The sequence below is a fragment of the Scyliorhinus canicula genome, chromosome 2, assembly GCF_902713615.1.
Source record: "Scyliorhinus canicula chromosome 2, sScyCan1.1, whole genome shotgun sequence".
Classification (NCBI taxonomy): Eukaryota; Metazoa; Chordata; class Chondrichthyes; order Carcharhiniformes; family Scyliorhinidae; genus Scyliorhinus; species Scyliorhinus canicula.
This window is the reverse complement of record NC_052147.1, coordinates 286999163-287021841: the sequence shown is the minus strand read 5'-3', so window position 1 is coordinate 287021841 and position 22679 is coordinate 286999163. Positions and strand designations below refer to the sequence as shown.

The 22679-nt window shown below is 55.4% G+C and overlaps 1 protein-coding gene across 1 annotated transcript; it reads right to left on the bottom strand.

The window, feature by feature from the left end:
• Positions 1–941: 941 nt before the first annotated feature.
• LOC119962467 (acidic phospholipase A2 KBf-grIB-like) lies at positions 942–22625 on the bottom strand. The gene is made up of 3 exons (XM_038790418.1): positions 22465–22625; positions 4702–4826; positions 942–1458 (listed from the first exon to the last, which is right to left on the bottom strand). The coding sequence occupies exons 1-3, from the start codon at positions 22575–22577 to the stop codon at positions 1331–1333; spliced, it is 366 nt and encodes a 121-aa protein (XP_038646346.1). The 5' UTR covers positions 22578–22625; the 3' UTR covers positions 942–1330.
• Between the last annotated feature and the right edge of the window lie 54 nt (positions 22626–22679).

The following is a 22679-nucleotide window of genomic DNA, read 5'->3' as shown; positions in this document are numbered from 1 at the left end:
AGAAGGTGGATGGATGGGGATTGAGGGATACGGGGAGAAGGTGGATGGATGAGGATTGAGGGATACGGGAGAAGGTGGGTAGGTGGGGATTAGGAATACGGGGAGAAGGTGGCTGGATGGGGATTGAGGGATACGGTGAGAAGGTGGATGGATGGAGATTGTGGGATACGGGGAGAAGGATGGATGAGGATTGAGGGATACGGGGAGAAAGTGGATGGGTGGGGATTGAGGGATACAGGGAGAAGGTGGATGGGTGGGGATTGAGGAATATGGGAGAAGGTGGATGGGTGGGGATTGAGGGATACGGGGAGAAGGTGGATGGGTGGGGATTGAGGAATATGGGAGAAGGTGGATGGATGGGGATTGAGGAATACGGGAAAAGGCGGATGGATGAGGATTGAGGGATACGGGGAGAAGGTGGATGGATGGGGATTGAGGGATACGGGGAGAAGGTGGAGGTGTGGGGATTTAGGGATACGGAGAGAAGATGGAGGGGTGGGGGTTGAGGGATACGGGGAGAAGGTGGATGGATGGGGGTTGAGGGATACGGGGAGAAGGTGGAGGTGTGGGGATTTAGGGATACGGAGAGAAGATGGAGGGGTGGGGATTGAAGGATACGGGAAGAAGGTAGAGGGGTGGGGATTTAGGGATACGGGGAGAAGGTGGAGGTGTGGGGATTTAGGGATACGGAGAGAAGATGGAGGGGTTGGGATTGAGCGATACGGGGAGAAGGTGGATGGATGGGGATTGAGGGTTACGGGGAGAAGGTGAATGGATGGGGATTCAGGGATACGGAGAGAAGATGGAGGGGTGGGGATTGAAGGATACGGGAAGAAGGTAGATGGATGGGGATTTAGGGATACGGGGAGAAGGAGGAGGTGTGGGGATTTAAGGATATGGAGAGAAGATGGAGGGGTGGGGATTGAAGGATAGGAGGAGAAGGTGGAGGGGTGGGGATTGAGGGATACGGGGAGAAGGTGGAGGTGTGGGGATTTAGGGATACGGAGAGAAGATGGAGGGGTCGGGATTAAGCGATACGGGAGAAGGTGGATGGATGGGGATTTAGGGATACGGAGAGAAGATGGAGGGGTCGGGATTAAGCGATACGGGAGAAGGTGGATGGATGGGGATTTAGGGATACGGGGAAAAGGTGGAGGTGTGGGGATTTTGGGATATGGAGAGAAGATGGAGGGGTGGGGATTGAAGGATAGGAGGAGAAGGTAGACGGGTGGGGATTTAGGGATACAGGGAGGAGGCAGTGATATTGTGGTTCCTTTGCCGAGACTTGCCGCAGGATCTTGAATGGTTCCTGTTAATGTGAGCTACCTGCTCAGGGTTTACACCTCTCAGCTTTGTTGATGGCCTTCAGGTCCGGATCATATTTGGCTGTGGAGAAACAGTCGGCCAAACGTTTATCACATTTGCAAATCGCTCGGCCACAGGTGTCCTTTGGATCGGCTGGTGAGAGAATCAGGAAACACGGTGAAGGTTTTGACAAAGATCATGCTATCGTTACCTCCAAACTATCCCCACACCCTGCTGGACAGGTTTCACCAATCAAATACTCAGATATTACAGTTGACTGGCTGCCTCGTGTGCACCCAGGCAGGGGAATTGTGCCCTATTCCGGGCTCCACACTTTGGGAAGGATGTCGAGAACTTGGAGAGGGTGTGGAGGGAGATTTACTGGAACGTTCCCCGGGGATGAGGGACTTTAGTTCATGTGGAGAGACTGGAGACACTGGGATTGTTCTCGGTGCAGAGAAGGTTGGGGGGGGGGGGGGTTTAATCAATGCATTCAAAATGAGGAAGGGGTTTGACTGAGTAAATAAGGAGAAAGTGTTTCCAGCGGCAGCAGGGACACAGATTGAAGAGAATTGGCCACAGAATGAGTGGGAAAAACAGATTGAATGCGGGAGGAATGGACAATAAGCAGAAGAAGCAGAGGGAGAGAGGTTGACACAGCGAGTTGTTGGTGATGTGGAAGGTGCTGCCTAACGGCTGGCCAAAGCAGATTTAAAGATTTTGAAAGGGAATTGGCGAACGTGTTGGAGGAGGAAGTTGTCGGGCCTGTAGGAAGGGAAGACTGAGTACATGCAAACCTCCCAATGAGGATCATGAGGAGGCCACTCGGCCCTTTGAGCCTGCCCCGCCATTCAACAAGATCACGACTGATCTGATTGTAATCTCAACCCCGCAGCCCTGCCCCTGCCCACCCCCGATAACCTTTCACCCCTCTTGTTCCTTAAGAATCTCTTCACATCTTCCTTAAAAATATTCTCTGCTTCTACTGCCCTTTGCGGAAGAAAGTTCCAGAGACTCAGTCCCTCTGAGAGAAATAAATTCTCCTCAACTTGACCTTAAATGCGGCGGCACGGTGGCACAATGGTTAGCACTGCTGCCTCACAGCGCCGAGGTCCAGGGCAGCACGGTGGCACAGTGGTTAGCACTGCTGCCTCACAGCGCCGAGGTCCAGGGCAGCACGGTGGCACAGTGGTTAGCACTGCTGCCTCACAGCGTCGATGTCCAGGGCAGCACGGTGGCACAGTGGTTAGCACTGCTGCCTCACAGCGCCGAGGTCCAGGGCAGCACGGTGGCACAGTGGTTAGCACTGCTGCCTCACAGTGCCAAGGTCCAGGGCAGCACGGTGGCACAGTGGTTAGCACTGCTGCTTCACAGCGCCGAGGTCCAGGGAACACGGTGGCACAGTGGTTAGCACTGCTGCCTCACAGCGCCGAGGTCCAGGGCAGCACGGTGGCACAGTGGTTAGCACTGCTGCCTCACAGAGTCGATGTCCAGGGCAGCACGGTGGCACAGTGGTTAGCACTGCTGCCTCACAGCGTCGATGTCCAGGGAACACAGTGGCACAGTGGTTAGCACTGCTGCCTCACAGCGGCGAGGATTATGAAATGAAATGAAAATCGCTTATTGTCACGAGTAGGCTTCAATGAAGTTACTGTGAAAAGCCCCTAGTCGCCACATTCCGGCGCCTGTCCGGGGAGGCTGGTACGGGAATGGAACCGTGCTGCTGGCCTGCCTTGGTCAGCTTTCAAAGCCAGCGATTTAGCTGGGTGAGCTAAACCAGCCCCAGTGAGCTAAACCAGCCCCATTAGGGGCCCCACCAGCGCCCAGATTAGGGTGGTACGGTGGCACAGTGGTTGGCACTGCTGCCTCGTGATAGCAAGGACCCGGGTTTGAACCCGGCCCCGGGTCACTGTCCGTGTGGAGTTTGCACATTCTCCCCCTGTTTACGTGGGTCTCACCCCCACAACCCAAAGATCTGCAGGGTAGGTGGATTGAAAACTCTAAATTTCCCCTTAATTTGGAAAGAAAGAATCGTGTACTTGGTTTAAAAATAAGGGTCGTTCATTTAATCATTTAAAAATTTAGTGGCCCCTAGTTCTAGATTCTCCGACAAGAGGTAACTTCACATCCACCCTGTCAAAAAAAAACAGGATCTTAAGGGTTTGGATCAAATTTCCTGGGCTGGATTCTCCCCTACCCGGCGGGCGGGGGGTCCCGCCGGGATGGAGTGGCGTAAACCACTCCGCCGTCGGGCCGCCCATGGTGGTTTATGCTAACCACCATGCTACCCTGCTGCCCGGGCAGCGGGCTGCCCGGGCAGCAGGGTAGCATGGTGGTTAGCATAAATGCTTCACAGCTCCAGGGTCCCAGGTTCGATTCCCGGCTTGGGTCACTGTCTGTGTGGAGTCTGCACGTCCTCCCCCTGTGTGCGTGGGTTTCCTCCGGGTGCTCCGGTTTCCTCCCACAGTCCAAAGATGTGCGGGTTAGGTGGATGGGCCATGCTAAATTGCCCGTAGTGTCCTAATAAAAGTAAGGTTAAGGGGGGGGTTGTTGGGTTACGGGTATAGGGTGGATACGTGGGTTTGAGTAGGGTGATCATGGCTCGGCACAACATTGAGGGCCGAAGGGCCTGTTCTGTGCTGTACTGTTCTATGTTCTAAAAGGGCGGATTTCTCTGTGCAGCTTGCAACACATTCACATCCTTCCTTGAATAAGGAGACCAACACTCCGGAAGTGGGATGAATTGGATATCGCTTGAAAAGGGCTGACACAGGCACGATGGACCGAATGGCCTCCTCCTGTTTTGGAAAATTCTGAGACTCCATGAACTCTCATTGGAACAGACAAAAGGGGATGAGAAGCAATGAAAATGAAAATGAAAGTCGCTTATTGTCACGAGTAGGCTTCAAACGAAGTTACTGTGAAAAGCCCCTAGTCGCCACATTCCGGCGCCTGTTCGGGGAGGCCGGTACAGGAATTGAACCGTGCTGCTGGTCTGCTTTCAAAGCTAGCGATTTAACCCAGTGTGCTAAACCAGTCCCTATCCCACATATTGCTCCACACGTTGACCAATCAGTAACCAGAGTTACCACTGGCTGGATAAGAAGGTACATTTGAAGGAATTGGCCCACACAGAGAGTTCCGGAAGCTTCACTGAAAGCAGCTGTTGGGGAGGAGAGTAAAAGATGATTTCACAAGCAGATTGGAGAAGAGTTTGAAAAGGCAGAAGGTCACAATTCATTGGGAAGGAGTTGACAGATGGGTTAAGAGTGGAGAGCTCAGGTATGATCAGCCAGTACAGGAAGGGGGGGCAGAATGGCCTCCCATCCCATGAAACCAGACTCTGAGTGCCGTGTTCATCATCCATTGACCTACACCTTTGCTTTATTCACTTACTACAGGTTAGGTAATGGCCTTCAGTACAGCTCCATGCGTACTGTGTCCAGTACGAGTACTCATACCAACTGCAAACTCCGTCTGAATCAATCTTTCCGTAACAAATATCGTGCTTCCAGCAACACCTGAGAGAGAAAGGGAGAGAGAGAGACTGTCAGGAATTCTATATTGAAGGAGGAACAAACTGCAGTAACTGACTTAGAACAAAGGACCATAAGTCACAGGGTCAGGACTGAGGGAGTGCTGCACTGTCAGAGGGACAGTACTGAGGGAGTGCTGCACTGTCAGAGGGTCAGTACTGAGGGAGTGCTGCACTGTCAGAGGGTCAGTACTGAGGGAGTGCCGCACTGTCAGAGGGTCAGTACTGAGGGAGTGCTGCACTGTCAGAGGGTCAGTACTGAGGGAGTGCCGCACTGTCAGAGGGTCAGTACTGAGGGAGTGCCGCACTGTCAGAGGGTCAGTACTGAGGGAGTGCTGCACTGTCAGAGGGTCAGTACTGAGGGATTGCCGCACTGTCAGAGGGTCAGTACTGAGGGGATGCCGCACTGTCAGAGGGTCAGTACTGAGGGAGTGCCGCACTGTCAGAGGGTCAGTACTGAGGGAGTGCCGCACTGTCAGAGGGTCAGTACTGAGGGAGTGCTGGACTGTCAGAGGGTCAGTACTGAGGGAGTGCCACACAGTCAGAGGGTCAGTACTGAGGGAGCGCCGCACTGTCAGAGGGTCAGTACTGAGGGAGTGCTGCACTGTCAGAGGGTCAGTACTGAGGGAGTGCTGCACTGTCAGAGGGTCAGTACTGAGGGAGTGCTGCACTGTCAGAGGGTCAGAACTGAGGGAGTGCCGCACTGTCAGAGGGTCAGCACTGAGGGAGTGCCGCACTGTCAGAGTGTCAGTACTGAGGGAGTGCCGCACTGTCAGAGGGTCAGTACTGAGGGAGCGCCGCACTGTCAGAGGGTCAGTACTCAGGGAGTGCTGCACTGTCAGAGGGTCAGTACTGAGGGAGTGCCGCACTGTCAGAGGGTCAGTACTGAGGGAGTACTGCACTGTCGGAGGGTCAGTACTGAGGGAGCGCTGCACTGTCAGAGGGTCAGTACTGAGGGAGTGCCGCACTGTCAGAGGGTCAGTACAGAGGGAGTGCTGCACTGTCAGAGGGTCAGTACTGAGGGAGTGCCGCACTGTCAGAGGGTCAGTACTGAGGGAGTGCCGCACTGTGAGAGGGTCAGTACTGAGGGAGTGCTGCACTGTCAGAGGGTCAGTACTGAGGGAGTGCCGCACTGTCCGAGGGTCAGTACTGAGGGAGTGCCGCACTGTCAGAGGGTCAGCACTGAGGGAGTGCCGCACTGTCAGAGTGTCAGTACTGAGGGAGTGCCGCACTGTCAGAGGGTCAGTACTGAGGGAGCGCCGCACTGTCAGAGGGTCAGTACTCAGGGAGTGCTGCACTGTCAGAGGGTCAGTACTGAGGGAGTGCCGCACTGTCAGAGGGTCAGCACTGAGGGAGTGCCGCACTGTCAGAGTGTCAGTACTGAGGGAGTGCCGCACTGTCAGAGGGTCAGTACTGAGGGAGCGCCGCACTGTCAGAGGGTCAGTACTCAGGGAGTGCTGCACTGTCAGAGGGTCAGTACTGAGGGAGTGCCGCACTGTCAGAGGGTCAGTACTGAGGGAGTGCCGCACTGTCAGAGGGTCAGTACTGAGGGAGTACTGCACTGTCGGAGGGTCAGTACTGAGGGAGCGCTGCACTGTCAGAGGGTCAGTACTGAGGGAGTGCCGCACTGTCAGAGGGTCAGTACAGAGGGAGTGCTGCACTGTCAGAGGGTCAGTACTGAGGGAGTGCCGCACTGTCAGAGGGTCAGTACTGAGGGAGTGCCGCACTGTGAGAGGGTCAGTACTGAGGGAGTGCTGCACTGTCAGAGGGTCAGTACTGAGGGAGTGCCGCACTGTGAGAGGGTCAGTACTGAGGGAGTGCTGCACTGTCAGAGGGTTAGTGCTGAGGGAGTGCCGCACTGTCCGAGGGTCAGTACTGAGGGAGTGCTGCACTGTCAGAGGGTCAGTACTGAGGGAGTGCTGCACTGTCAGAGGGTCAGTACTGAGGGAGTGCCGCACTGTCAGAGGGTCAGTACTGAGGGAGTGCTGCACTGTCAGAGGGTCAGTACTGAGGGAGTGCTGCACTGTCAGAGGGTCAGTACTGAGGGAGTGCCGCACTGTCAGAGGGTCAGTACTGAGGGAGTGCTGCACTGTCAGATGGTCAGTACTGAGGGAGTGCTGCACTGTCAGAGCGTCAGTACTGAGGGAGTGCTGCACTGTCAGAGGGTCAGTACTGAGGGAGTGCTGCACTGTCAGCTGGTCAGTACTGAGGGAATGCTGCACTGTCAGAGGGTCAGTACTGAGGGAGTGCCGCACTGTCAGAGGGTCAGTACTGAGGGAGTGCCGCACTGTCAGAGGGTCAGTACTGAGGGAATGCCGCACTGTCAGAGGGTCAGTACTGAGGGAGTGCTGCACTGTCAGAGGGTCAGTACTGAGGGAGTGCCCCACTGTCAGAGGGTCAGTACTGAGGGAGTGCCGCACTGTCAGAGGGTCAGTACTGAGGGAGTGCTGCACTGTCAGAGGGTCAGTACTGAGGGAGTGCCGCACTGTCAGAGGGTCAGTACTGAGGGAGTGCTGCACTGTCAGAGGGTCAGTACTGAGGGAGTGCTGCACTGTCAGAGGGTCAGTACTGAGGGAGTGCCGCACTGTCAGAGGGTCAGTACTGAGGGAGTGCTGCACTGTCAGAGGGTCAGTACTGAGGGAGTGCTGCACTGTCAGAGAGTCAGTAATGGGATGTGTTGTCCTTCAGTTGAGGGAATAAACTGTTGAGTTTTGAAGCCTGTGAGGTCAGTGTGATAGTCTCTCTGTGAGGTCAGTGTGATAGTCTCTCTGTGAGGTCAGTGTGATAGTCTCTCTGTGAGGTCAGTGTGATAGTCTCTCTGTGAGGTCAGTGTGATAGTCTCTCTCGCTGTGACGATAAGGAGGAGGGGAGATCTCCCCCTGGTCTGGGGCCGTATTTCTCATTTAACCAACACCACAAAGCCAGAAGTTCTGATTGTGATTGCCTTGCTGTCGTAGAATGTTGGTGTGCACCAACTAGTTTGCACGTTGTGGACGGGAACGTCAATGATTGTGACTCAACCTCCGGAAACTAACCCTGGGCGATTCTCCGTTTGCCGATGCCAAAATCGTGAAAGTCACCGATTTGAAGCAAATTCGTGATTCTCCGTCACCTGGACAGCGATGTCAATGCGTTCTGGAACACGCATACAGTAAACACCGTTTCCATATCATTAGTGGGCCTGGCCCGGGATTCTCCGGGGCCTCCGCGATTCTCCGCCTCCGATGGGCCGAGTTCCCGACGCCGCGGATCACCTGTCCTTTTAAAAATCATAAAACTGGCGTCATGGCTGCTGAGGGAGAGAGAGAGAGGGGGTTCGGAAAGTGTCCAACATTGCGGAGACTTCCGCAGCTTTGGGGCCGCCCGACGCCGGAGTGGTTCACGCCACTTCAACACGCCAGGACCCCCCGCCCCGCCGGGTAGGGGAGAATCCAGCCCATTATCCGGACATAGGGCGGGATTCTCCGACCCCACGCAGGGTCGGAGAATTGGCGGGAAGCGGCGTGATTTCCGCTCCCGCAGGTCTCCTAATTCTCCCGCCGGTAAAAAACCGGCGTTGTACAAATCCCGCCGGCAGCCTGTGAAAACAGCTGGCGCCGGCGGGATTTCATTTTTTAAAAACTCACCTTTAAATCTCCGGCCCGGATGGGCCGAAGTCCCGCCGCTGGGAGGCCTTCTCCCGCCGCCGAGGTGTACACCACCTCAGAAACGGCGGACTCAGCGGCGCGAGCGGGCCCCCGGGGTCCTGGGGGGGGCGGGGGGCGATCGGACCCGGGGGGGTGCCCCCACGGTGGCCTGGCCCGCGATCGGGGCCCCCCGCTCACTCCGCGGGGCAGTGCCGTGGGGGCACTCTTTCTCCTTCCGCGCCTCCACGGCCTCCGCCATGGCGGACGCGGAGGAGAACCCCGCATCGCGCATGCGCCGACCGCCGAAAGCCTTTCGGCCAGCCCCGCTTCCGACTGCGCCGGGTGTTTGCGCCAGTCTACCGGTGCAAACTGCTCCGGCGCGGGGCTGGCCCCCAAAGGTGGGGAGAATTCCCCACCTTTGGAGGAGGCGCGACCCCTGAGTGGTTGGCGCCACTCCCCTACGCCGGCACCCTCCGTCACGCCGGGTAGGGGAGAATCCCGCCCATAGCCTCAAAATCGGAGAATTCAGCCCTGAGTCAGAAATGGAGAATCCCACCCAGGAATCGTGATGCAGCCAACATGCGGTACTGATACTGCCCCTATGTGCACAACTGTTGATTTTTAGAACAGTACAGCACAGAACAGGCCCTTCAGCCCTCGATGTTGTGCCGAGCAATGATCACCCTACTCAAACCCACGCATCCACCCTATACCCATAACCCAACAACCCCCCCCCTCCCTTAACCTTACTTTTTAGGACACTACGGGCAATTTAGCATGGCCAATCCACCTAACCCGCACATCTTTGGACTGTGGGAGGAAACCGGAGCACCCGGAGGAAACCCACGCAGACACGGGGAGGACGTGCAGACTCCACACAGACAGTGACCCAGCCGGGAACCGAACCTGGGACCCTGGAGCTGTGAAGCTTGATGCTAACCACCATGCTACCCTGCTGCCCACACGGCTGGCGTGTGGTCGGCACGCCACACTGCAGAGTTTTCAGAGTTGATACTGCAGAGTTTTCAATACTTTCATTTCGAGGGCAGGACCCCAGGGGAAGGGCGCAGTCCCACAGGGCAGGACCCCAGGGGGAGACCCCAGTCCCACGGGGCAGGATCCCGGGGGGAGGGCGCAGTCCCACAGGGCAGGATCCCGGGGGGAGGGCGCAGTCCCACAGGGCAGGACCCCAGGGGGAAGGACCCAGTCCCACAGGGCAGGACCCCAGGGGAAGGGCCCAGTCCCACAGGGCAGGGCCCCAGGGGAAGGGCCCAGTCCCACAGGGCAGGACCCCAGGGGAAGGACCCAGTCCCACAGGGCAGGATCCCAGGGGAAGGACCCAGTCCCACAGGGCAGGATCCCAGGGGAAGGGCTGTTGACTGCACAATGTTCAGCACCATTCACGACTCCTCACGAAGCGCATGTCCAAATACAGCAAGACCTCTGACAAGCAATGGCCATCTCCAACAAGTGACAATCTAACCATCTCCCCTTGACATTCAATAGCATTACCATCGCTGAATGCCCCACAATCAACATCCTGGGGGTTCCCATTGATCAGAAACCGAACTGGACCCAGCCACATCACAGTCACAGAATCACAGAATACTACAGTGCAGAACAGGCCCTTCAGCCCATCCAGTCTGCACCGTCATGTGATACACACCTGACCTGCCCAACTAATCCCATTGGCCAGCACTTGGCCCATAGCCTTGAATGTTGTGACGTGCCAAGGTGCTCTTTAAAGGATGTGAGGCAACCAGCCTCTACCACCCTCCCCGGCAGCGCGTTCCAGACCCTCACCACCCTCCCCGGCAGCGCGTTCCAGACCCTCACCACCCTCCCCGGCAGCACGTTCCAGACCCTCACCACCCTCCCCGGCAGCGCGTTCCAGACCCTCACCACCCTCCCCGGCAGCGCGTTCCAGACCCTCACCACCCTCCCCGGCAGCGCGTTCCAGACCGACACCACCCTCCCCGGCAGCGCGTTCCAGACCCTCACCACCCTCCCCGGCAGCGCGTTCCAGACCCTCACCACCCTCCCCGGCAGCGCGTTCCAGACCCTCACCACCCTCCCCGGCAGCACGTTCCAGACCCTCACCTCCCTCCCCGGCAGCGCGTTCCAGACCCCTCACCTCCCTCCCCGGCAGCGCGTTCCAGACCCTCACCACCCTCCCCGGCAGCGCGTTCCAGACCCTCACCACCCTCCCCGGCAGCGCGTTCCAGACCCTCCCCCGCCTCTGCCACCCTCCCCGGCAGCGCGTTCCAGACCCTCCCCCGCCTCTCCCACCCTCCCAGGCAGCGCGTTCCAGACCCTCCCCCGCCTCTACCCCCTCCCTCCCAGGCAGCGCGTTCCAGACCCTCCCCCGCCTCTGCCACCCTCCCCGGCAGCGCGTTCCAGACCCTCCCCCGCCTCTGCCACCCTCCCCGGCAGCGCGTTCCAGACCCTCCCCCGCCTCTCCCACCCTCCCCGGCAGCGCGTTCCAGACCCTCCCCCGCCTCTACCCCCTCCCTCCCAGGCAGCGCGTTCCAGACCCTCCCCCGCCTCTGCCACCCTCCCCGGCAGCGCGTTCCAGACCCTCCCCCGCCTCTCCCACCCTCCCCGGCAGCGCGTTCCAGACCCTCACCACCCTCTGAGTCAAAATGTTTTGCCTCAAATCCCCCCTATATATCCCACTCCTCACTTTGAAAATGTGTTACCCTCGTAACTGACCCTTCAACTAAGGGGAACAGCTGCTCCCTATCCACCCTGTCCATGACCCTCATCACCTTGTTCACCTCGATCAGTCTTCTCTGCTCCAACGAGAAACAAACCAATCCTATCCAACCTCTCTTAGAACAAAGAACAAAGAAAAGTACAGCACAGGAACAGGCCCTTCGGCCCTCCAAGCCCGTGCCGACCATGCTGCCTGTCTAAACTAAAATCTTCTACACTTCCGGGGTCCGTATCCCTCTATTCCCATCCTATTCATGTATTTGTCAAGATGCCCGTTAAATGTCACTATCGTCCCTGCTTCCACCACCTCCTCCGGCAGCGAGTTCCAGGCACCCACTACCCTCTGTGTAAAATACTTGCCTCGTACATCTCCTCTAAACCTTGCCCCTCGCACCTTAAACCTATGCCCCCTAGTAATTGACCCCTCTACCCTGGGAAAAAGCCTCTGACTATCCACTCTGTCTATGCTGGGCTGTGGATAGCATGGTAGCACAGTGGTTAGCACAATTGCTTCACAGCTCCAGGGTCCCAGGTTCGATTCCTGGCTTGAGTCACTGTCCGTGCGGAGTCTGCACGTCCTCCCCGTGTGTGCGTGGGTTTCCTCCGGGTGCTCCGGTTTCCTCCCACAGTCCAAAGATGTGCAGGTTAGGTGGATTGGCCATGATAAATTGCCTTAGTGTCCAAAATTGCCCTTAGTGTTGGGTGGGGTTACTGGGTTATGGGGATAGGGTGGAGGTGTGGGCTTGGGTGGGGTGCTCTTTCCAAGAGCCGGTGTAGACTCGATGGGCCGAATGGCCTCCTTCTGCACTGTAAATTCCACGAATCTATGCATCTCTGCCCCTAATAATTTTGTAGGCCTCTATCAGGTCGCCCCTCAACCTCTTTCATTCCAGTGAGAACAAACCGAGTTTATTCAACCTCTCCTCATAGCTAATGCCCTCCATACCAGGCAACATCCTGGTAAATCTCTTCTGCACCCTCTCTAAAGCATCCACATCCTTCCGGTAGTGTGGAGGGGGGTCCAACCCCGGGAGGGGGGGGGGGGGGGGGGGGGGACCTCCGAACTGGCCTGGCCCCCGATCGGGGCCCACCGATCGTCGGGCCGGCCTCTCTGTCTGGGGGCCTCCTTATCTGACGCGCCGGCCCCTGTAGTCCTGCGCCATGTTGTGTCAGGGCTGGCGGGTTGAAGGAGGCCACTGCGCATGCGCGGATCCCGCAGCGCACAGTCCGTGCCGGGATCAGCAGCTGGAGCGGTGTGTAGAGCGCTCCAGCGCCGTGCTAACCCCCCTTAGGGGCCAAAATTACTCCTGGCAGCGGCCCGTTCACGCCGTCGTTAAACACAACGGTGTTTACACCCCCGCTGACACTCTGCCACAGGCTGGGAGAACCCCGCCCTATACTCCAAATCTGGCCTAAATAAGGTTCCATACAGCTGCAGCATGACTTGTCAATTCTTAGATGTGGAGGAAGAAATTGCAAAGCAGATTATGGATAGGTGTGGAGGTCTCAGGGTAGTTGTCATGGGTGACTTTAACTTTCCAAATATTGATTGGAACCTCTATAGTCGAAACAGTTCGGATGGGGCAGTTTTTGTACAGTGTGTGCAGGAGGGTTTCCTGACACAATATGTGGATAAGCCGACAAGAGGCGGGGTGCACATTGGATTTGGTACTGGGTAATGAACCGGGCCAGGTGTTAGATTTGTTTGTGGGAGAGCACTTTGGAGATAGTGACCACAATTTGGTGTCTTTCACTATTGCAATGGAGAGTGATAGGGCCATCCGGCAGGGCAAGGTTTATAATTGGGGGAGGGGTAATTATGATGTGATTAGGCAAGAATTAGGGAGCATAAGATGGGAACAGGAAACTGTCAGGGAAAGGCACAAATGAAAAGTGGAGCTTGTTCAAGGAACAAATACTGCGTGTCCTTGATAGGTATGTCCCTATCAGGCAGGGAGGAAATGGCCGTGTGAGGGAACCATGGTTCACAAAAGAGTTTGAATGTCTTGTCAAGAGGAAAAAGGAAGCGTATGTCAGGATGAGAAAACAAGGTTCAGTTGGGTTGCTTGAGGGTTACAAGGTAGCAAGGGATGAGCTGAAAAAAAGGGCTTACGAGAGCTAGGAGGGGGCATGAGAAGTCCTTGGCGGGTCGAATCAAGGAAAACCCCAAGGCTTTTTACTCTTATGTGAGAAATAAAAGAATGACCAGGGTGAGGTTAGAGCCGGTCAAGGACAGTAGTGAGAACTTGTGCATGGAGTCAGAAGAGATAGGAGAGGCGTTGAATGAATACTTTTCTTCAGTGTTTACCAAGGAGAGGGGCCATGTTTTTGAGGATGAGTGTGAGATACAGGCGGGTAGGCTGGAGGAGGTAGATGTTCTGAGGGAGGATGTATCAGCAATTTTGAAAATCCTGAGGGTGGACAAGTTCTCTGGGCCAGATGGGATATATCTTAGGATTCTTTGGGAGGCAAGGGATGAGATTGCAGAGCCTTTGGCTTTGATCTTTGGGTCCTCACTGTCCACGTGAATAGTGCCAGAGGACTGGAGAGTGGCAAATGTTGTTCCTCTGTTCAAGAAAGGGAATAGGAATGACCCTGGTAATTATAGGCCGGTTAGTCTTACTTCGGTGGACGGTAAGTTAATGGAAAAGCTCCTGAAGGATACGATTTATGACCATTTGGAAAGATACAGCTTAATCCGGGACAGTCAACACGGATTTGTGAAGGGTAAGTCTTGCCTCACAAATTTGATTGAATTCTTTCAGGGGGTAACTAAGTGTGCAGATGAAGGTAGAGCAGTTGATGTCATATACATGGATTTTACTAAGGCGTTTGATAAGGTTCCCCATGGTTGGCTTATGAAGAAATTAAGGAGGTGTGGGATCAAGGGAAATTTGGTCAATTGGATAAGTAAGGGGCAGCACGGTAGCATTGTGGACAGCACAATCGTTTCACAGCTCCAGGGTCCCAGGTTCAATTCCGGCTTGGCTCACTGTCTGTGGGGAGTCTGCATATCCTCCCCGTGTGTGCGTGGGTTTCCTCCGGGTGCTCCGGTTTCCTCACACAGCCCAAAGATGTGCAGGTTAGGTGGATTGGCCATGATAAATTGCCCTTAGTATCCAAAATTGCCCCTAGTGTTGGGTGGGGTTACTGGGTTATGGGGATAGGGTGGAGGCGTGAACCTTGGGTAGGGTGCTCTTTCCAGGATCCGGTGCAGACTCAATGGGCCGAATGGCCTCCTTCTGCACTGTAAATTCTATGTTAACTGGCTATTACATAGAATAGTGAGAAGTCTTACAACACCAGGTTAAAGTCCAACAGGTTTGTTTCAAACACGAGCTTTCGGAGCACTGCTCCTTCCTCAGGTGAATGGGGAGGTATGTTCCAGAAACATATATATATAGGCAAATTCAAAGATGCCAGACAATGCTTTGAATGCGAGCATTTGCAGGTAATTAAGTCTTTACAGATCCAGAGAGAGGGGTAACCCCAGGTTAAAGAGGTGTGAATTGTCTCAAACCAGGACAGTTGGTAGGATTTCGCAAACCCAGGCCAGATTGTGGGGGTGTGAATGTAATGCGACATGAATCCCAGGTCCTGGTTCATTGCAAAGGGTGCAAAGGAGATTTACCAGGATGCTGCCTGGTTTGCAGGATAGGTCTTATGAGGAAAGGTTGAGGGAGCGAGGGCTTTTCTCTGTGGAGCAAAGGAGGATGAGAGACGGCTTAATAGAGGTTTATAAGATGATAAGGGGGATAGATAGAGTGGACTTTCAGAGACTATTTCCTCAGGTGGATGTAGCTGTTACGAGGGGGCATAACTATAAGGTTCAGGGTGGGAGATATAGGCGGGATGTCCGAGGTAGGTTCTTAACTCAGAGAGTAGTTAGGGTGTGGAATGGACTGTCTGCTGTGATAGTGGAGTCGGACACTTTCGGAACTTTCACGCGGTTATTGGATAGGCACATTGTGGGAGTGACCACTGTTGTATATATATCGCATACAAGGTGTATTACGGTAAGGCCCCTGTACTACAGGTACGGGGGTAGATCCCTGCCTGCTGGCCCCGCCCAGTAGGTGGAGTATAAATGTGTGGGCTCTCCGGGCTGCAGCCATTTCGGCAGCAGCTGTGGGAGGCTCCACATCTCTGCGTAATAAAGCCTCGATTACTCTCTACTCTCGTCTCATCGTAATTGATAGTGCATCAATTATTACACAGATTTTACAGCGATGGACCGACGCATCAAGCCAGACAGTCTGCAGCTGCACCCTCAAGCAGTCAACGCTAAGTCGGCCGTCGCCCATTGGCTAGCTTGCTTCGAGGCCTACATCGGATCTGTGACAGAACCACCCTCAGAGGCACAGAAGCTCCAGATCCTGTACACACGGCTGAGCTCCGATATCTTTCCCCTCATCCGGGACACGGCTACCTACGCCGAGGCCACGGCGCTACTGAAGGGGAATTACACTCAGCAGACCAACAAACTCTACGCCAGGCACCTCCTGTCCACGCGGCATCAACTCCCCGGTGAGTCTGTGGAAGATTTCTGGCGTGCCCTGCTCGCCCTGGCGAGGGACTGCGATTGCCAGGCCGTTTCAGCTGTTGAACATTCTGAGCTCCTAATTAGAGTCGTGTTCGTTACGGGAGTAGGGTCAGCGTGCATCCGCCAGCGCCTCTTAGAAGGGGCGACCCTCGACCTTGTGGCGACCAAGAAACTCGCAATCTCACTCACAGTTGCCTCACACCCCCCCCTCCACCCCCTCTCCTGGGCATCATGGAGCCCGCCAGCGAACATCCTACCGTGCACCCCGCCAGCGATCGCCCCCAGCCAACCCCAGGCCTGCGCCGCACGGCAGCCAAACAACCCCGGGGGACCCAACTGCTACTTCTGAGGGCAGACAAAACACCCCCGGCAGTGCTGCCCGACACGGAGCGCGCTCTGCAAGGCCTGCGGTAAGAAAGGACATTTCGCTACTGTGTGCCAGGCCCGCTCGATCACCGCTGTAACCAGACCCATTGTCCCTGCACCCCCCACGGCGACCTGTGGGTGCCACCAACTTCCTCGCCTCAGACCACGTGCGGCCCTGTGGGCGCTACCATCTTCCCCGCCTCAGGACCCCTGCTCAGCGGGCACCTCATCGGGTCGCTCATCGCCTGCAGCCGCCGCTGACCAGCCCGGGGCCTTCCAACACCAGCCGCGTCTCGCCTCCATCACAATCGACCAGTCCCGACCGCACGACCGCGTCGATGACAGTGAAGGTCGATGGGCACGAGACATCCTGCCTTCTGGACTCCGGGAGCACTGAGAGCTTCATCCACCCCGATACGGTAAGGCGCTGCTCCCTCACGGTACATCCACCCCGATACGGTAAGGCGCTGCTCCCTCACTGTGCACCCCACCAACCAGAGAATCTCCCTGGCCTCTGGATCCCACTCCATGGCGATCCGGGGGTACTGCATCATCACCCTCACCATCCAGGGTGTAGAGTTCAGCGGCTTGCGGCTCCACGTCCTCCCCAACCTCTGCGCTGCCCTGCTACTCGGCCTGGACTTCCAGTGTAACCTCCAGAGCCTAACCCTGAAATTCGGCGGGCCCCTACCACCCCTTACTGTCTGCAGCCTCACGACCCTTAAGGTTGACCCACCTTCCCTTTTTGCGAACCTCACCCCGGATTGCAAACCCATCGCCACCAGGAGCAGACGGTACAGCGCCCAGGACAGGACCTTCATCAGGTCTGAGGTCCAGCGGCTGCTGCGGGAAGGCATCATCGAGGCCAGCAACAGCCCCTGGAGAGTCAAAACTGGGGAGAGAAACAGGATGGTCATTGACTACAGTCAGACCATCAATCGGTACACGCAGCTCGACGCGTACCCCCTCCCACGCATATCTGTTATGGTCAATCAGATTGCACAGTACCGGGTCTTCTCAACAGTAGACCTGAAATCTGCCTACCGCCAGCTCCCCATCCGCAAGGCGGACCGCCCATACACTGCGTTCGAAGCAGACGGCCGCCTTAACCACTTTCTTAGGGTTCCCTTCAGCGTCACTAACGGGGTCTCGGTTTTCCAATGTGAAATGGACCGAATGGTTGACCGTTACGGACTGCAGGCCACCTTCCCACCTGGATAACTTCACCATCTGCGGCCACGACCAGCAGGACCACGACGCTAACCTTTCTAAATTTCTCCACACCTCCAAACTCCTCAACCTAACGTACAACAAGGAGAAGTGAGTGTTCAGCACGAACTGATTAGCCATCCTCGGCTATGTGATTAAAAATGGAGTTCTAGGGCTCGACCCCGATCGCATGTGCCCTCTCCTGGAACTCCCCCTCCCCCACTGCCCCCTCATGGCCCTCAAACGATGCCTGGGGATCTTCTCGTACTACGCCCAGTGGGTCCCTAACTATGTGGACAAGGCCCGCCAACTCATTCAATCCACTGTTTTCCCACTGACAGCCGAGGCTCACCAGGCCTTCAACCGTATCAAGGCCGACATCGCCAAGGCCGCGATGCACGCGGTCGATGAGGCACTTCCCTTCCAAGTCGAGAGCGATGCATCAGACGTCGCTCTGGCCGCCACCCTCAACCAGGCAGGCAGGCCCGTGGCATTCTTTTCCCGCACCCTTTATGCCTCAGAAATTCAGGATTCCTCTGTCAAGAAGGAGGACCAAGCCATCGTAGAAGCTGTGCGGCACTGGAGGCATTACCTGGCCGGCAGGAGATTCACTCTCCTCACTGACCAATGGTCGGTTGCCTTCATGTTAAACAACACACAGCGGGGCAAGAAAAAAAATGATAAAATCTTGAGGTGGAGGATCGAGCTCTCCACCTACAATCACGAGATTTTGTATCGTCCCGGTCAGCTCAACGAGCCCCCCGATGCCCTATCCCGAGGTACATGTGCCAGCGCACAAGTGGACCAACTCCGGACCTTTCACGACGATCTCTGTCACCCAGGGATCACCCGGTTTTTTTCACTTCGTAAAGGCCCACAATCTGCCCTACTCCATCGAGGGAGTCAGGGCTATCACCAGAGACTGCCAGGTCTGCGCGGAGTGTAAACCGCACTTCTACCGGCCAGACCGTGTGCGCCTGGTGAAGGCCTCCCGCCCATTTGAACGCCTCAGTGTGGACTTCAAAGGGCCCCTCCCCTCCACCAACCGAAACACGTACTTTCTTAACGTGGTCGACGAATACTCCAGATTCCCCTTCGCCATCCCATGCCCCGATATGACGTCTGCCACCGTCATCAAGGCCCTCAACACCATCTTTGCTCTGTTCGGCTTCCCCGCCTACATCCACAGCGACCGGGGATCCTCATTCATGAGCGATGAGCTGCACCAGTTCCTGCTCAGCAGGGGCATTGCCTCGAGCAGGACGGCCAGCTACAACCCCCGGGGAAACGGGCAGGTGGAGCGGGAGAATAGGACGGTCTGGAAGCCGTCCAGCTGGCCCTATGATCCAGCAATCTCCCGGCCTCCCGCTGGCAGGAGGTCCTCCCCGACGCCCTTCACTCCATTCGGTCGCTCCTGTGCACTGCGACTAACGAAACTCCCCATGAACGTCTCCTTGCCTTCCCCAGGAAGTCCACCTCCGGAGTTTCGCTCCCAACGTGGCTGGCAGCTCCAGGACCTGTTCTCATCCGCAAGCACGTGAGGCTCCACAAGGCAGACCCGTTGATCAAGAGGGTACAGCTACTCCACGCAAACCCGCAGTACGCCTACGTCACGTACCCCGACGGCCGCCAAGGCACAGTCTCCCTCAGGGACCTGGCGCCAGCTGGGTCCCCACACCCACCCCCCCCCCCCCCCTGCCCCGGCGCCACTCTTCCTCCCCCCAGCGCACCCCATCACAGCCCCCGCTCCAGGATGATCCATCCTCCCCTCGGTCCCACCCGGGGATAAGGTGAGGTCGACACGCTCCCGGAGTCACCGGCGACCGAGCCGTCGCCTGCATCGCCACCGGGACTGCGGCGCTCGCAGCGAAGGATTAAGGCGCCCGATCGTCTGAATTTGTAAACTTTTCCTAAAATGTTAACCTATGCATGCAAATAGCCTTCCACCACCCCCGCTGGACTCTTTTTTTAACAGGGGGTGAATGTGGTAGCCACCACTGTTGTGTATATATATGTATTACGGTAAGGCTCCTGTACTACAGGTACGGGGTAGATCCCTGCCTGCTGGCTCCGCCCAGTAGGCGGAGTATAAATGTGTATTCTCACCGAGCTGCAGCCATTTTGGCAACAGCTACGGGAGGCTGCACATCCCTGCGTAATAAAGCCTCGATTACTCTCTACTCTTGTGGGCAGCACGGTAGCATTGTGGATAGCACAATCGCTTCACAGCTCCTGGGTCCCAGGTTAGGTTCCCAGCTGGGTCACTGTCTGTGCGGAGTCTGCACGTTCTCCCCGTGTCTGCGTGGGTTTCCTCCGGGCGCTCCGGTTTCCTCCCACAGTCCAAAGACGTGCAGGTTAGGTGGATTGGCCATGATAAATTGCCCTTAGTGTTGGGTGGGGTTACTGGGTTATGGGGATAGGGTGGAGGTGTTAACCTTGGGTAGGGTGCTCTTTCCAGGAGCCGGTGCAGACTCGATGGGCCGAATGGCCTCCTTCTGCACTGTAAATTCTATGATCTATGATCTTGTCTCGTCGTAATTGATAGTGCATCACACACGGACCACACCAGAATGACAGGGTGTGGGATAGCTTGATCTTGGTTTCGGACAAGGCTCGGCACAACATCGAGGGCCGAAGGGCCTGTCCTGTGCTGTACTCTTCTATGTTCTATGTTCTGTGTTCCATGTTCAATGTCCCGGCCAATGAAGGCAAGCATGCTGCCCGTCTTCACAACTTAAATGTTACATCCCAGGCAACATCCTGGGGAATCTTCTGTGTACCTCTTCCTGTTTTGTATAATAGAATTACACACAGTACTCCAACTGTGGCCTCTCCAAAGTTCTGCACAGCTCCGAGGTGATCTCCCTGCTTTCGTAATCTGTGCACCAGTTGATAAAAGCGAGCATCAAATAAACCTTTTTCATCCCCCTATTAACCTGCCCTTCTGCCTTCAGAGATCTATGGACAAACACGTCAAGGTCCCTTTGTTCCTCAGGACTTCCCAGTGTCAGGCCATTCACTGGATACTTCCTTGTTAACCTCCTTCCAATGTGTAACACCTCCCACTTTTCAGGGTTAAACTCCAGCTACATTCTGCCCATTTGACCATCCCGTCTATATCTCCCTGTAACTCAAGCTCACCATAACCACCCGACCAATCTTTGTGTCATCTGCAAACTCTGACTCGACGCCCCACAGAGTCATCTATGTTGTTTATCTAAATGATGAATAATAGGGGGCCCAGCACAGATCCCTGTGGTACCCCACTGGACACTGGCTTCCAGTCACTAAAGCAGCCGTCTGTCATCGCCCTCTGTCTCCTACAGCTCAGCCAGCTCAGAATCCACCTTATCAAGCTCCCCTGTACCCCAGGTACATTTGCCTTCTTTATAAGTCTCCCATGTGGGACCTTGTCAAAGGTTTTGCTGAAATCCATGTGAACTACATCAACTGCACTACCCTCATCTACACACCTGGTCACACGCTCAAAATATTCAGTTAAATTTGTTCAGCATGACCTCCCTCTGACAAAACCATGCTGACTATTCCTGATCAATCCCTGCCTCTCCAAGTGGAGATAGATTCTCTCCTTCAGAATCTTCTCCAATAGTTTCCCCTCCCACAGATGTGAGACTCACTGTTCTATAATTCCCTGGCTTGTCTCTACAACCTTTCTTAAATAGTACATAGATTACATATATACAACATACAGTGCAGAAGGAGGCCATTTGGCCCATCGAGTCTGTACCAACACACGTAAGCCCTCACTTCCACCCTATCCCCGCAACCCAATAACCCTCCTAAACGTTTTTTTTTGGATACTAAGGGCAATTTATCATGGCCAAACCACCTAACCCGCACGTCTTTGGGCTGTGGGAGGAAACCGGAGCACCCGGAGGAAACCCACGCAGACACGAAGATAACGTGCAGACTCCGCACAGACAGTGACCCAGCGGGGAATCGAACCTGGGACCCTGGCGCTGTGAAGCCACAATGCTATCCACTGTGCTACCGTGCTGCCCTAGAACCACATTAGCTGTTCTCCAGTCCTCTGGCACCTCCCCCACAGCCAGAGAGGAATTAAAAATTTGTGTGAGAGCCCCTGTAATTTCCTCCCTCGCCTCCCACAGCAACCTGGGACACAATTCATCCGGACCTGGGGAATTTTAAGCCTGCCAACACCTCCAATACCTTGTCACTCCCTGTGACAATTTGCTCAAGAACCTCACAGTCTCTCTCCCAGAGTTCCATACCTACCTCCTCGTTCTCTTAGGTGAAGACAGATGTGATATACTTAGAGAATACCTTGGGGATTTTCCCTACTTTTACCAGCCAGAGCTTTCCCATATCCCCTCTCCTAATTGATTTTTTCAGCTCCATCCTGCACTTTCTGCACTCCGTTAATGACTCTGTTCATTGGCTCCCCTTATACTTGTTAAAAGCCTCTCTTTTCCTCCTCACTTAATTACTATAGCTACCAGGACAGGTCAAAGGCTAGGAATCTTACAGCGAATAACTGAAGTCCTGACCCCCCCCCCCCTCAAAAGCCTGTCCACCATCTACAAGGCACAAGTCAGGAGTGTGATGGAATACTCTCCACTTGCCTGGATGAGCGCAGCTCCAACAACACTCAATAAACTCCACACCATCCAGGAAAAAGCAGACCACTAGATTTGGATTTAGATTTATTGTCATGTGTACCGCGGTACAGTGAAAAGTATTATTCTGCATACAGTCATAGATCATAGAATTTACAGTGCAGAAGGAGGCCATTCGGCCCATCGAGTCTGTACCGGCTCCTGGAAAGAGCACCCTACCCAAGGTCAACACCTCCACCCTATCCCCATAACCCAGTAACCCCACCCAACACTAAGGGCAATTTTGGACACTAAGGGCAATTTAGCATGGCCAATCCACCTAACCCGCACATCTTTGGACTGTGGGAGGAAACCGGGGCACACGGAGGAAACCCACGCACACACGGGGAGGATGTGCAGACTCCGCACAGACAGTGACCCAAGCCGGAATCGAACCTGGGACCCTGGAGCTGTGAAGCGATTGTGCTGTCCACAATGCTGCCGTGCTGCCCAGGCTGGCTGTCTCTCTGTCTCTCTCTTTCTGTCTGTCTCTCTCTATCTCTCTATCTCTCTGTCTCTTTGTCTCACCGGTCAACAGCGTCGAGCGGAACTCCTCCTCCTCCGAAGCCGCAGTAACATCCGTAATCAAAGTAATCCAGACGGGAAAACCAGCGTCCATGACCCACCCGGCACTCAATCATACTCCCCAACTGTTCCAGGTGTCGCTTCCCTCGGCTCCGAGCAGCAACACTCAACATCACACCTGCAGGAGAGAAAAACTGTGTCAGTGATAGAAATACACC